Below are 14,379 nucleotides of genomic sequence, written 5' to 3'. Positions count from 1 at the left end.
CAGATGACAAAAATACTGTTTTACTTGGAATTTTCTTTTAGGTCTGGTCTTATTTAACTGAAAGTTACAAAATGTGCAACTAGGCTGACCCAGCGCCCTTCACTGCACAGATCGATCATTCCCCTGTTCCAAACTATTCAAGGGCTCACAGCAAATTCCCCAACACCCTCCCAGGAGCATTAGGCCAACTGACATCCTCCATCCAACCCCTCCCACCACGTTGCAGGCACACTTGCCTTTCTGCTTCTCCAGTGACCACACCAGGTCTGCCAGAGCACTCCTGTGTCACTTCTTCAGGGGACCTTGGCAGGCCCCATACACTGACCCCTCCTAAAGTGGCCACCCACTGCAACAGATACACTGCCTTACCCACTCTGTTTTCCCAGAAGCACCCTTTACCTAAATGCAGTCTTGGTGCTCAAGGTTGCCTCTTTAGAATACAGGCTTACAAACTTCTCCATGCGTAAGTGGGACTCTGAAACCGACTTTGCTTTCTTCTGTTAGCAGGAAGACACTTTTTATTTGTTCTACAGACTTCTTTAGGCAATTTCATTTTTTAGTTATAATGAACCAAGTCACTTGAAGTTACAGGGGTGGCCAATTGACTTCTGCTCTTTGTTACCTCAATCCATTTTCCATAGTTTATTCTAAGCCAAGCAATTAGACAACCAAGCTCTTCAGAACAGAGTACAGAATAAGTCATCTCTTGGTAGGAGCTGGGAGTGAAGTGCATGAACTTAAGTATTTTCAGGACTATTTACTTCCTGGTTCTTATTCTACTTGACTAGAAGGGTTAACGGATCCTAAGCCCTAGATAGACATAGCAAACTTTTGGTCCACCAGCAATAAAGTAGCTTTTAATTCCCCTTTAGATGTCTGAGGCTTGCAGCTCTCAGAGAATAACCTCCATGAGGATTTATTTTTTAACTTTCTAAGCTCTACAGTCACTGCTATTTTAAGTATCTTCAACACTTAGAGAAGTGTGGCTGATTTCACAGATACATGGACCCTTGCCAGCTCCGTGATACTTTAACTCCTGTCATTAATTTCAACGAGATAAAAATCATATCCCAGTTTTGTTGTGTGCAACATGTGCATGTACAGGTGCACATTCATGTGTTGGTCCTTGTCTTCCAGTGTGTTTGAGACAGTCTGCCCTTTTTCTACTGTGTATATCAGGCTAACTGGCCCACGACGTTCCAGGGATTGTCCTGTCTTCACCTCCCACGTCTTTGTAAGAGCGCTGAGATTACAGATGCTTGAATTTCTACAGCTGGCTTTTACATGGGTCCTGGGATTCAAACTCAGGTCTTCACACTCTGTGGCAAGCACTTTATTAATGGAGCCATTTCCCCAATCTACACCTCAGATTTTTAATGGTTTCTAAGAGTTTCACAGAAAATATTCAGGGGTCCCTTATTTTATAGTTTCTGCTCAATCAGCATGCCTTTTAGAAACAAAGGACTTAACAATCCTAAAAGGATATTGCAGGACTACAAAGATGATGGTGGATGTGAATGGACATCTGTGTCTTCTGGAACATGTGTCTTCGGGGTACTTCTGTTAGGTTTTGTTGTTGTTGTTGTTGTTGTTATTATTATTGTTTGTTTTTTCAAGACAGGGTTTCTCTGTGTAGCTTTGGTGCCTGTCCTGGATCTCGCTCTGTAGACCAGGCTGGCCTCAAACTCACAGAGATCTGCCTCCCGAGTGCTGGAATTAAAGCCATGTGTACCACCGCTCAGCCTCAGGGTACTTTTTATAACCTTATTGTGGAAATTAGTTAAATTATAAAACCCTGACCACAACAGACATGCAATCTGAATACAGAGCACTATAAGGCAGTCCAACAGAGTAGGACCACAAACTCTCCTAGGACAGACCAGGACCACAGCCAGGTCTTCTGGTTACTTACTATGATGTATCAAAAAAAAAAAAAAACTCTTAGGGAAGAAGAGCTCTTGCTCACATGTGTGAGAACTCTGAGTTTGATACTCAGGTGCTACAAAACAAATGTTTAACAAAACCTAAAAGCATACAAACAGAAACCTCTGCTAACAAATACGACATGCTTGAGTGTGAGCCTGTCTTCTCTATGAACCCTTACTAACTCAGTTTTCAGGTTATTATCAGACAACCTAGAAGAATTAAATTTTGTTGTGTGCATTCCATGATTTTCAAAATTTATATGGCATTTAGAACATTCTAAAACAGTTAAAAGGTATTAAAAGCACTTGCCCAGAATGCACAAAGCCCTGACTGGAATCTCTGGCACCACAAAATAAACAAGAAAAACTCAGCTGAATCTTGGTTATTGAGTTCTTAGAACCAGGAAGCCAGCTGGCTTGGACAGAGTATAGACAAAGGAGAATGGAGCTGTAAGAATAACAAAGTGGGGAGGCTTCCATTTCCTACTCTTACTCAAACAAAAAGTAACATAAAACCCTAACAAACAAGAAAAGCCCTCAGAGGTCTGCAGAGCCTCCTCAAGAATTCACTAAGTCATGTTTTGTAGAAGTACCCAAAGTGACACAGGTATTTGGACTCTAACCAAATCCTAATTCAGAGGTACTAGGTTGAGGATGCATAAGTATGCAGATTTTTCTGGAGCTACTCATTAGCTATTAAAAACAACTCCTTTTAAAGATCCTCAGTTTAAATAATTATATTCCAGAAGTATAATGGATGCATATAGGAATATGTAAACACTAAGCACCTAACTAGGTAAAATTCACAAGCATGGAAGGCATTCAAAACATGGAAGCATATGCAAAATGAGGATTGGGGCTAACCTATGGCAGGTGACCTGAAACATCAAAAGCAATTGTCAGAACCACACTAATTATTATAATTCAATGTGTTCAAAAAGGTGAATTTAGTAAGGGTGCAGGATAAAAGACAAATTCAGAAACCAGTAAGTGTATCTGTTCTTTTTTGTGCAAAACCAATACATCAAAAACTATAAAACACCACTGAGAGAAACTGAAGATGTAGAGAAGAGGAGAGAAGTACGTCTTTGTGAGAAAGAAGATTCAATATTGCTTAGGTACCAACTCTCAAACTGGTATGTGTACTCAATAGAGTCCTAATGAGATCAAAATCTCATGAGGGTTTATTTATTTTTTATACAAACTGTCTACCTGGCTGTAAAACTCATAGAAAGTCAATGTATGTAGAACAATTTAAACTAAGAAACAAACAGATGGTATTTCTTGACTTCATTCTCTACAGAAATTAAAGGAAAATGTTATCAGCACAAACACAGATCAAGGGACATGTAACAAATACAAAACTAAAACGACATCTAACAGTGAGAAAGTACACCTCTGGAAGTGAAGGAAGGCTAGTCCTTCAACAAACACTGGAGCAACATTCAGCATAAACAAACACATAGGTATGCACACACACAATACACAAGCTGCCTTCCTTTTCTATGGAATCCCTCATTCCATATATATATGGAGTGAGGAAATGGAGTGAGAGAGAAAACCAGAATTTTTGTAATGCCTATTAAGAAATGAATTGGGGCTGGAGAGATGGCTCAGTGGTTAAGAGCACAGACTGTTCTTCCAAAGGTCCTGAGTTCAATTCCCAGCAACCACATGGTGGCTCACAAACAGCTGTAATGAGATCTGGTGCCCTCTTATGGCCTGCAGGGACACATGCAGACAGAACACTGTATAAATAATAAATAAATATTAAAAATAAAAAAAAAAAAGAAATGAGCTGTTTTCACTTCAGACAAGAACTTAATATTCAGAGTTTACAAAAATTGCAAAAATTAAATACCAAGGAAATAAAACTGTCATTCAGTAAATGGACAAATGAACTAAACAGACGGTGTTCAAAAATAAAACACAAATAGTCAATAACTATTTTAAAACTGTTCAATACCCCCAGCAATCAGGAAAATGCAAATTAAACCTACTCTGAGATACACCTCACCCCATTCAGAATAGCTATCATTAATAAATCACAACAAATGTTGGAGAGGATATGGAGAGAAAGGAAACCTTATTCACTGTTGGCAGGGGCTGAAAATTAATACAGCCATTATGGAAATCAGTTTGAAGATTTCTCAAAAAATTAAAAATTGAAATACCATGACCCAGGTATATCACTTGTGGGCGTTTACCCGTAGAACTCATACTCTACCCTAGAGATATTTGCACCCCCTGTTTATCATTGCCTTATCCATTACAGAAAGGAATTGGAATCAACCTAGTTGTCCATCAGCAGGTAAATGGATAATGAAAATTTGGCATCCATATAGTGTATGTGTACACACACACACACACACACACACACACACACGCACACACACAATTTAGCTCTAAAGAAAAATGTGATCACATAACTTGCAGGAAAACGGATGGACTCAGAATGTATAATATTAAGCGAGGTCACACAATCCCAGAAAGAAAAAAACCTCTCACAGTCTCTCTTATATTTGGAATCTAGCCAATATATGTAAACAAATGTACATGTGTGTACAGTATAATATATAGGAAAGAGAAGAAAAAAAGCTAAATAAACATTAAGAGATAAGGAGGGACAGAATGAAGGTAATGCACACAAATTATGAAAGGATATAAAACTAATCTCTTTTCTACTTCTATTCATTTTTGGTAGTGGATACATACACACACACACACACACACACACACACACACACTCATTCATTCATTCAAATGTCAAAGCACAAAATCCAACATGAAATTTCAGTTTGTTCTAGAAAGCTATTCTGTCAGAACATAGCCCAAGAATGGAGTTATGTGAGAGACTTCTGATTGCTTGTGAGAAAACTCTAAGGAAACAAGAGTCTTGTGACCTCAGTTTCTTCAAAACATGGAACTGTTCTTGGAATGTGTTTGCGTGCTCCTCCTATGTACATTGGACAGGAGTGAGTTGACTTCAGAGCGCTCGTTATTGCTTGCTAATGTTATTCAATTAACTGTTTAAACTATCCTTTCTATGTCTCTATGGAAAACATGTTTTGTTCTGGGTTTTGCCATGTGTGGCTTCTTCTTGTGATTGGACACTTTACTCTTGTGATTTCTTAACCCTCAGAGTATAAACTGTCTGAGGCTCTGAATAAAGTTGGCTATTGCATGAGACTTTTGTCCACCTCATTTATCAGCTCCATTATCCCAGGTCCTACCTTCTCTAGAGTGGTGACACTATTCTAACAGAAGCTTGTTGGGTCTTTGGGTCTGGTCTAATTTTGGTCTATGATTTTTCTTTTATATGCAACATTTTTTTAATGATAAAGTTTAAGATAAATAAAATTCAAAAACAGAAAAAAAATGAGTTGTGTTCAACAGTATATTTTAGTAAATCAATAAACATTGTTCTAAAATACTATTGAGTTCTGAAATAAATTGAGATTCTGAAAGCTATTTTATTATTATCATCCTATTTTGTGAATGTGTATGTATGTGTACCACATGAGTGTAGTACCCTCAGTGTTCTGAAGAGGATGCTGTATTCTCTGGGACTGGGGTTACAGATGGCTGTGAGAGGCCATGTGGGTACTGGTAATAGAATCTGGGTTCTCTGGTAAAGTAACAAGTGCTCTTAACTGTTAAGCCATTTTAAAATTTCAGCATAATACACTAAGCTAATGGAACAGATCTGGTTGCAAAAACAAAACAAAACAAAAAAAAAAAACATATGGAATGTCTCACTCACAATGACTATGGTTACTTAAATGAGATATAAAGTGAGGCTTGGTGGTACAAGCCTATAACCCTAGCTACCTGGAAGACTGAAACAAGAAGATCACAAGTTCAAGGCCTGCCTGTTTCAAAATTTTTAAAAGGGCTGGGGATATAAAGTTCAGGTAGTGTCCTTGAGATAAAGAAGAAAACTTGGAACAACCAGGTTTGGGGAAGACATATCTTTAAGAACTACTGTATTTGGTTAAAAATATGAAAATGATTGCTTTCTTTTTGCGCATTAAAACTTTTTACTGTTTAACATTTTTATTAATGCATATTATTTAAGAAAGGTCTCATCATTTGGGGCAGAGATGAAGAAAGGACAGACACACAGATACAAGTACAGAAAAGTTGAGGTCAGGTAGGCTGTGCTTGCTCTGATGGTGCAGCACCAACTAGAGCAACAACCAGGAACCTCCATGTGTTTCTTATGTACAGCGTGGGGGTGGGGATTAGCTACACTCATAGGAGGTTTCTGTAGGTGAGCATGGGTGTGTGCGTGTGTGTAGATTAGTTAGTCTTGTAGGAGGTCTCTGCAGGTGAGCACAAGTGTGAGTGTGTGTGTGAGTGTGTGTGTGTGTGTATGTGTGTGTGTGTGTAGATTAGCTAGTCTTGTAAGAGGTCTCTACAGGTGGGGGGATTAGCTAGTCTTGTAGGAGTTCTCTGTAGGTGAGCGGTCTCAGGATGTAAAAACACTCTACTTGCACACACCATCAGTGTTCACACTCAGACCAGAGGAAGGCTTTGCCAATTTCCCACTGAGTCTGAGGTCTTGGTCCTTGACATGACTCAAGTCAAACAATACGTGTTCACTCAGAACTTCACTTGCTCTCTGCACATCATGACATCTTTTATAGATCCTGATAGACAGCTCCATAACCTGCCTAGTTTGAGTGCTGTAAAAGGAGATTTGGTAACATGCCAAACTTTAGAATCAGGTTTCAATTCTGCTACTAAGTAACAGACAAGGCTGTACACACAGCTGACAGTAACATTAAAAAGAAGTTATTGCTTTATGCATTTTAGATTTCCCAGATCAATAAATTCCCATTATTTTCTGGGAATGGTGGAGATTGGAAACAAGGGCCCTGTGCATGCTAGGAAAGAACTTCCTGACTGAATTGTGTCCCTAGCCCTGCATTGGTATTTGTTACTTTCTATGAGACAGGGTCTCTCTATGCAGCCCTAGCTGTCTTGAAACTCACTACATAGACCAGGCTGACCTCACAGAGACCTGACTACCTAGGCCTCCTGAATGCTGGAGGTTGAAGGCATGTGCCACCACGCCCAGCTTCCTCCATCAACATACACGCACTGAGCTATAAACAAAACCTGTACCTGTTCTTCAAGTTTAAACTTCCATTTCCCAAAGAAACAGCATAACAAATGCTGGCGAGAACTAAGACTGGTCATATTAAAGGTGAAATAGTCATATGCAGGAAGAAAAACAAAATAGCAAAGCCAGCCATGCTTCCAAGGGCAACAGACTAAAAACAAACAACAAACCACCAAATATAAATATAAATATACACATATATATGTATATATATACATATATATGTATATATATATATATATATATTTATATATCTCCAAACTGTACGTACTTGAACTGTAAAAGCTTGAAGAAATGAGAGAAAGTAAAGCAAGCAGGTTCAAGATCCAACTCAGTTTGGCAAACACTAAATACAAGGTTCTTTCTCATGTGGAGATATAAACACTGTCCTCATACACAGAGCCACATATTTCTGAAGTGGCAGGCTCTCTTCCAAACACAACCATGACCAGTTCTAAGGTTTGGCTGCAGTTCTTTCTGGTTTTTTCCAACTAAGTCCAAGGCTGGACAGATGCAACATCAAACCTTGTAAAGCAGTGGTTCTCAACCCTCCTAATGCTGCAACCCTCCTCATTTTGTGGTGGCCCCCAACCATAAAATTATTTTGTTGCTACTTCATAACTGTAATTTTGCTACTGTTATGAAGCATAAATCTGATATGTATATCTGACATGTGATCACCAAAGGGGTCATGACCCACAGGTTGAAGACTGCGGTTGTAAAGTAGTATTTGGTATCACGCCTATCCAGTGCAACGTATCACATCTAAAACACTTCTATCCAGCAGGACTATCTCATCTCCAGGGCCCATAGCACTCAGCACCTTTCTCCACTTGTATCTGTAAGAAACTGACCAGCCTTCAGACAATTCTTCAGGGTGTGCAACAGGAAGTCCCCACTGTGCACAAGGACTTGTACAGACTTCTAGCTCTTGTACATAGGCTGAAATCAACAAAAACTTCAGCATGAGACTGCCAGAAGCAATGTGGAAGGGGAGGTTCAGTATCTGTACTCCAAAGGCAAAGGCAGGAGAGTGAACCTCCTGGAGGAGGAGACCAATGCTCCACTGAAGTGCCCTTTCAGGAGTGACAGCAGGGTAGGGACTTTTCCTGTTTATCATCTAGGAACTTTTCGCAGTTCTAATTCTTCCGGTGTCAGGCTATTTCCTAGTAAATTCTCAACACTGGAAGGCTGGAGAAAATTCGGCTTATCAGCTTATGTCACTTATGACAGGATATTTGCAAAAAGAAATTTGGGAATGTAGTTTCAGCAGCCACAACGTTTTCACAGAACATCCTTGACATCATTTAAAGTAGGAGCCATTTTAGCCAGGCAACTTATTAGAGGATTACACCTCTGAAGTCTAACGTCTCAACAGACCTGCCTAATATCCTCTTTTCAAGAAGTGTTCACTGGCTGGGTGGTGGCAGACCATGCCTTTAACCCCAGTACTCAGGAGGCAGAGCATGCCTTTAATCCCAGTACTCTGGAGGCAGAGGCAGGCAGATCTCCGAGTTCAAGGCCAGCTTGGTCTACAGAGTGAATTCCAGGACAGCCAGAGCTACACAGAAGAAATCTCTTTAAAAAGCCAAGTGTTAACTGGCTGGAATGCTGGGCCTAAACAGACAGAAGACAAGTGCACAGGATTGCCAGGCGTCTCTGCTCCTCTCTGTTGTTTGTGGGGAGGAAGGCAAACCTATGCCAACACAGAGCCACCAGAGCCTGTCACTTGAGGTCCTACTCTACAGCTCTTGACCCAGCAAGGGCAAGTCACTTGAAACACATAGTTGTACATGCGCTTCTTGCCAACAGGGGGAGCATTTTATTTATTTATTTATTTTTTAAAGAGAAAAGGATCCAGGTGGTTTCCTGGTTAGAGAAAAGGCAAGGAGGAGACTCTGGAGTGAACAGCTGTGCTTCAACCGCAGGGAACATGTCCTGTGGATGCAGTTCTCCCTGCAATAGTTACAAAGACATTAACGGCCTTCCTTTTCTTTTTATGGAGTATAGAGTCCCAGTTAAACGTCAAAGGATGCAAAAGTAAATTTTTGATTGCTCAAACACGGTTAAGTTCCAAGAAAACTTTAAAGGATGCCACAATGACCTGCTGCCAACCATACCAGGCACCATGGTTAAGCCCTAGGAAAAACAAGTGATTGAGAAGCATGTCCCTGCCCTGTAAATGACCCACAAAACACAAACGCATAACTAACTGTCAGACGTTGTAAATAGACAACAAACTTCAGACTAAAACTGGAGAACTGCCCAACATGTTGTGTGTCCCTTTCCTGGAAAGAATGATACACAATTTTTGTAGAAATGTGAATTATTAGTCCTTATATTTTCCTAGTCCCAGAACAATTCTTCACTTTACCACTGCCTCTCAAAAATAGCAGTCATCTACCAACGTTAGATACAGAAAAACTAACTTTTTGCAGGAAGATATTCCATGCTGGTGCAGTAACACTTTGAAACTTAGCCCAAAGGTGATAATACTATTATTATAGGAGTGGCACTCTATCTATGCCAAACCCACACAACAAAGGGACAGACTCCTCAAGGAGTCAGTTAGCTTTATTATCTTATATCAAGGTGTTTTTTAAAAGCAGGGAGTACATAAAACTAAGTAAACAACAGCTTTAGCGTTGCCAATTTCAGATGATTTCAACAAACAGGTCCCAGAGATCATGCCGATTTCATCCAGCACTGACTGGTAATGCTTAGCGGCAGGATCTAACCGGTCTCACCTAACCTTTGAGTTGTAAGCCTTCACTGTTAAACGGGAGGGATAGTTGGGTCTTCCGTGTAGGGAGGCAGCCCCAAGCCCTTAGATGTAGTAATGTATTTGTTTAAATTTCTAACTAAAGTTTGTGGACAGGGGTGAGATGTGACGGCCGCTTAAAAGAACCTAGATGATGGAGGGCCGAAGCAAACACCCTGGAGAATTGAAACGTGATAGCATGCCAACCAGGGCGAGTCAGTCCCGTTCACACTTATCTCCAAGGCGAATTGTGTGACGGGACGGCGGGAGGCAGGCAGGCACGCAGACAGACAGACAGACAGAGACACAGACACACACACTTCGCCGTGAGCCCTCCCAGCACCCGAGCCGCTTTCGTCCGGACGTGAATGAATGAGCCCGAGGCGCAGCGCCGAGCCCGGCCAGCGACGGGGCCGCGGGCGGCCTGGCCGAACAAAGGCGCGCGGGCTCACCTCGTCACCCCATTTGAGCACGTCCTTGTGCCGGTCCTTGACGGCGTGGTAGATGTGCAGGAACTGGAGGATGCCGTGCCGCCGCACGTGGTCGGCGTGCCGCTGGGTCTCTTCCCAGCTCAGCGGCGAGCCCTGGGACAGCAGCCCCATGGCCGAGTCCGAGTCCTCCTCCCGGCCGCAGCTCCGCCCTGGGGGCGCCCTCGGGCCGCGCGGCGGGCGTCCCGTCCGTTCCCGCTCCGGCTCGGACCCCGCCGCGCGGGTGACAGCCCGGGACGCGGTCTCTCGCCGCCGCCCGGCCTCGCGCTCCCACGCCGGCCCTGCGGCCCAGGCCGCCGCGGCAGCGCTCCACTCGGCGCCGCCGGTGTCGTGCACGGGCTTCCTACTTGCGACCCGAAGCTGCGCCAGCACCGAGCATGCCCAGTGACTCGCCTGCCGCTCCGCGCGCCGGGCTCCGGATTTTATAGGCTGCGACCGGGGAGGGGCGGGGACCGAAGCGGCGGGGCGGGGGCGGGGCCTGGACGCGGGGGCGGGGCTGAGGCCGTGGGCGTCCGCGGGTGGCCTGGCTAGCGGCGAATAAGGACAGGGAAGTCTTAGTCCCAAGAGATAAAATCCGGGTCAAGAAAAAAAAAAAAAAAAAAAAAGCACGATTGTTTGAATTAATGAAAAGCCGACCAGATTAGTTTTTAGGTGGGAAGGGCCTCATGCTTACAAAACGGTGAGAGACGGGGGAAAAAAAAATTAACTCGGGAGTCAACTGAAATGCCTGCTCAACTCTATGTATAAAGTTAGAGTAATACTTTTTAATGGGTGTTGTACGACTCCACATGGCATGGATGTACATGGAGTTGACTGCTGGTTATTTACATGAATTCATGTGTCTACAAAGGGGTTTGGCATATGTATGCAATCATTGCAAATCCTCTAAGTTAACTATTTGCCAACGGATCTGGTTGGCACAAACATCATTTATTATGCAGAAGAGTCTTGTGACTATGTCCAAGTGGGCAGTGTGGGGAGTTGTCTTCAGAAGTTCCCCCACCATCAGAACCTAAGATGCATCCAGCACCGGTCAGAATACTGCTCAGGAGAGCTCTACCATGCCTTCTATAGATAGGCACTAGGAACTGGATTTGGTGGGAATGAAGGTAAGGTGACACCTTGCACTGGAATAATTGTTCGATTAATGTTTTGCAACTGGATGAAAATATGCAGTAACTAGATGATCCATTCATGGATAGAGGGCAGAAAACATTTATTACACCCTTTCTCCTTGACTGTAGTTACATTTTTATTATGCACTTATTTAGAGACAAGATCTCACTATGTAACCTGACCTGGCTTTGACTGCCTGGAGTTCATCTTGGCTCAGCCTCCTGAGTTCTGGAATTATAGGTATGAATTTCTACACTTGTCTTAGAGTTAATATTTAATAAACACTAATCACATTAATAAACACTGATCAATGAAAGCATGATAAGAATATTTCTCACTGCCTTTATATTGAATGTGCCCATCAAAGAGCTTGAGGCCATGGATATTGGAAGTATGGCTGTGATTTCCACAGTGGGATGTATGTGAGTGGGCGTATGCATAGGTTAGATGAGATCTAAAACTGAGGAGACAGACAACGGTGTCTATCTCTAGCACATAGCTGAAATAATAATAATAAAAAAACCTCAGTCAAACTTTCCCCCACTCACTCAACCTCCGCTACTCACTAACCCCAACCATATTGTGCCCGCCCCACACCCTTCATGTGTATGGATAGTCCTTAACTACTATGCTCTGGTCCTCCGTTCATTCTTCCTTTTTGTCTGCATGACTGAGATTCTCCAACTGACACACTCCTTTGCGTCCGGGTTACTCTGTATTGTGCCTGAATTTGTAGACACCTCTGCTTATACACTATATATGTTAGGTAGCGGCTTTCTTTGGAGTAGACATGAAGTGTGTGTGTGTGTGTTGTACTTCTAGAAAAGTACTCGATATACGCCGGGCGGTGGTGGCGCACGCCTTTAATCCCAGCACTTGGGAGGCAGAGCCAGGCGAATCTCTGTGAGTTCGAGGCCAGCCTGGGCTACCAAGTGAGTTCCAGGGGAAAAAAAAGAAAAGAAAAAGAAAAAAAGAAAAGTACTCAATATAGACTGGTGCTTAATAAGTGTTAGTTTCTCTGGAATGAGCGGGTATGGGAGTGGGGGAGGGCTGTTTCACCTGCATGTAAACTATCCCAATGATCATTTGGTTATTCTCAAAGTCTCGCCCCACATTTTCATACACCTGCATGATTCAGCACAATAGCCACCAGCCTCGAGTGGCTATTAAGCATTGGGAGTGCCACTGACAGGACTCTAAAAAGTGGATTTTTAATTGTATTAAACTTAATTGTTCTCAATATGTTTCAAATGGGTTTCGGCTGGCAGTTGTGTCTCATGTCTGTAAACCTCCCCGTAGGAGGTTTTGATTGAACTACCACAGACTTGAGGCCAGCCTGGGATAGAGGAAGACAACTAACCCGCCAACATTTCATCTTTCACTTGGTAACAGGGACACTTACACATAAATCAGGAACAAGTTTGGAATGTGAACTTACTGAATTTTCAACTGTACATTTTTATGGAATCGAAATGCAAATTAAATCCTCCGATGAAAATTTAGTGACCCCCCCCAGGAGACTAGATTCGAAGACTTACTACAAAAATAAAAATATCTCGCTAAATATTAATTACATGTTGACCTAATAGATTTCAGATGTTTGGTTAAAACAAATAGCACATTATTTACGTTGCTCCCCCAGTTTCTTTTCAGATCTTTAAGGTGGCTTCTGAAAAGTTTGACATGCGGCCCGCACTCCACTTCGTTGAAAGAGCTGGTGTAGACTTGTTTACACATTAGAAAGTGCTTTCTCCACACACCTGCTGTTTTCTCACAGAGAGACCATGAAGTGGTCTCCTGGGAGAATGTCAACTCAAGTGTCAGGAGGAAGCAGATCTGCGCGGTTCAGTAACCGACAAGTTCTAGCATAGTCAAATTCCGACGCGATCCTGACCGTACTGGGGATTTACTCGGTGATCTGAGTTGGCCTGCACTGGAATGGGGTTCACCATCGCTTAGGGAAGCTCTCTAGCCCTATGTCTGAATTTTGATCATTCACCCCGCAAACGAGGGTCTCAGAGCTCCGGACCATAACTTAGGCACAGACACTGTGGCGCCACTGGAGAGACGTGCCAAATTTTAAGTCATTCTCCCCGGCAGCGCCTTTAGCTATGCTCAAAAAGAAAAAGAGGCACCACCGCGACATCAACGTTCGGCCAGCGGCTCCCTTCGGCCCGTGTGCATTTCTTTGCACCTGCACGTCTGCAGGCTTGCACCCTGCAGACGGCCGGCCCGCAGGGTTTCAGCTGGGGAGCGTCGTTTTCAGCCGGCCGCGAGTCCCGGGAGGAGAAGGAGGGTGGAGGGGGGATGCGAAAGGGAGAGAAAGCTCCCAGCTTGCAGAACCAGCTCTCCCCTCCCTCCGCCACGATCCCAGGCGCACCCGAACCTCTCTGGGTCTTGGGGACACCCAGCAGGCAGGGCGCGCAAATTCCGCGCGCCCACCGAGCCAGCGCGCGCGCGCCCAGGCCCCGCCCACCGGCCGCGGGAAAACCCGGCCGCGGAGCTGGCGCTGGGGGGGGGCGGTCCCGGCAGTGCCGGGGTGTCGTCGCTCGCCCGGTTCGCCGGCTCGCTCGCACGCCCGCCGTTGTTGTGGGAGCGCTGGCCACGTGACCGCCGGACCGCCCCCTCGGGCGCGCCGTGCCGCCTCACCGTGACTCAGCACTCTGCGCGGGCGGCTCGCCCGGTGGGGGTCTGGTCCCCGGCAAAGGCTGCGCCGCCGCCGTCGCTGGTCCCGCAGGAAGGTCGTTGTCGTGGCAGCCGTTTCAGACGACGCAGGTCCCGGCTGCGCGTCGTTCCTCGGGCGTCACGCGATTACGTCTCCCCGTTGGCGGCTTGGCTGAGAGCCTGGGAGGGAAGCGGAGGCGCGGTGTGCCCTGGGGACGCCACCTCCCTAGGCCTGAGATAGTGCCTGGTGGCCTCCAGTGGGTTTTAATAAGTTACCCTGGGCCGCATCGGCCACAC

General features: G+C 44.2%; 1 protein-coding gene and 1 long non-coding RNA gene across 2 annotated transcripts in view; one reads left to right on the top strand and one right to left on the bottom strand.

Annotated features, from left to right (window-relative positions):
* Positions 1–10,688, bottom strand: part of Gclc (glutamate-cysteine ligase catalytic subunit) — a 42,891-nt gene extending 32,203 nt beyond the window's left edge. Inside the window, exon 1 of the mRNA XM_028859832.2 lies at positions 10,267–10,688. Within this exon, the coding sequence (XP_028715665.1) occupies positions 10,267–10,416 (150 nt within the window). The 5' untranslated portion in view covers positions 10,417–10,688. The remainder of the gene's footprint in view (positions 1–10,266) is intronic.
* Positions 10,689–11,026: 338 nt separating this feature from the next.
* LOC119088347 lies at positions 11,027–13,885 on the top strand. The gene is made up of 3 exons (XR_005092004.1): positions 11,027–11,411; positions 11,574–11,658; positions 13,072–13,885. It is a non-coding gene; the product is annotated as an uncharacterized LOC119088347 (long non-coding RNA).
* Positions 13,886–14,379: the final 494 nt, after the last annotated feature.

The sequence above is a fragment of the Peromyscus leucopus genome, chromosome 7, assembly GCF_004664715.2.
Source record: "Peromyscus leucopus breed LL Stock chromosome 7, UCI_PerLeu_2.1, whole genome shotgun sequence".
Classification (NCBI taxonomy): Eukaryota; Metazoa; Chordata; class Mammalia; order Rodentia; family Cricetidae; genus Peromyscus; species Peromyscus leucopus.
The sequence above is the reverse complement of the archived record's forward strand: the minus strand, read 5'-3'. Positions and strand labels throughout refer to the sequence as shown.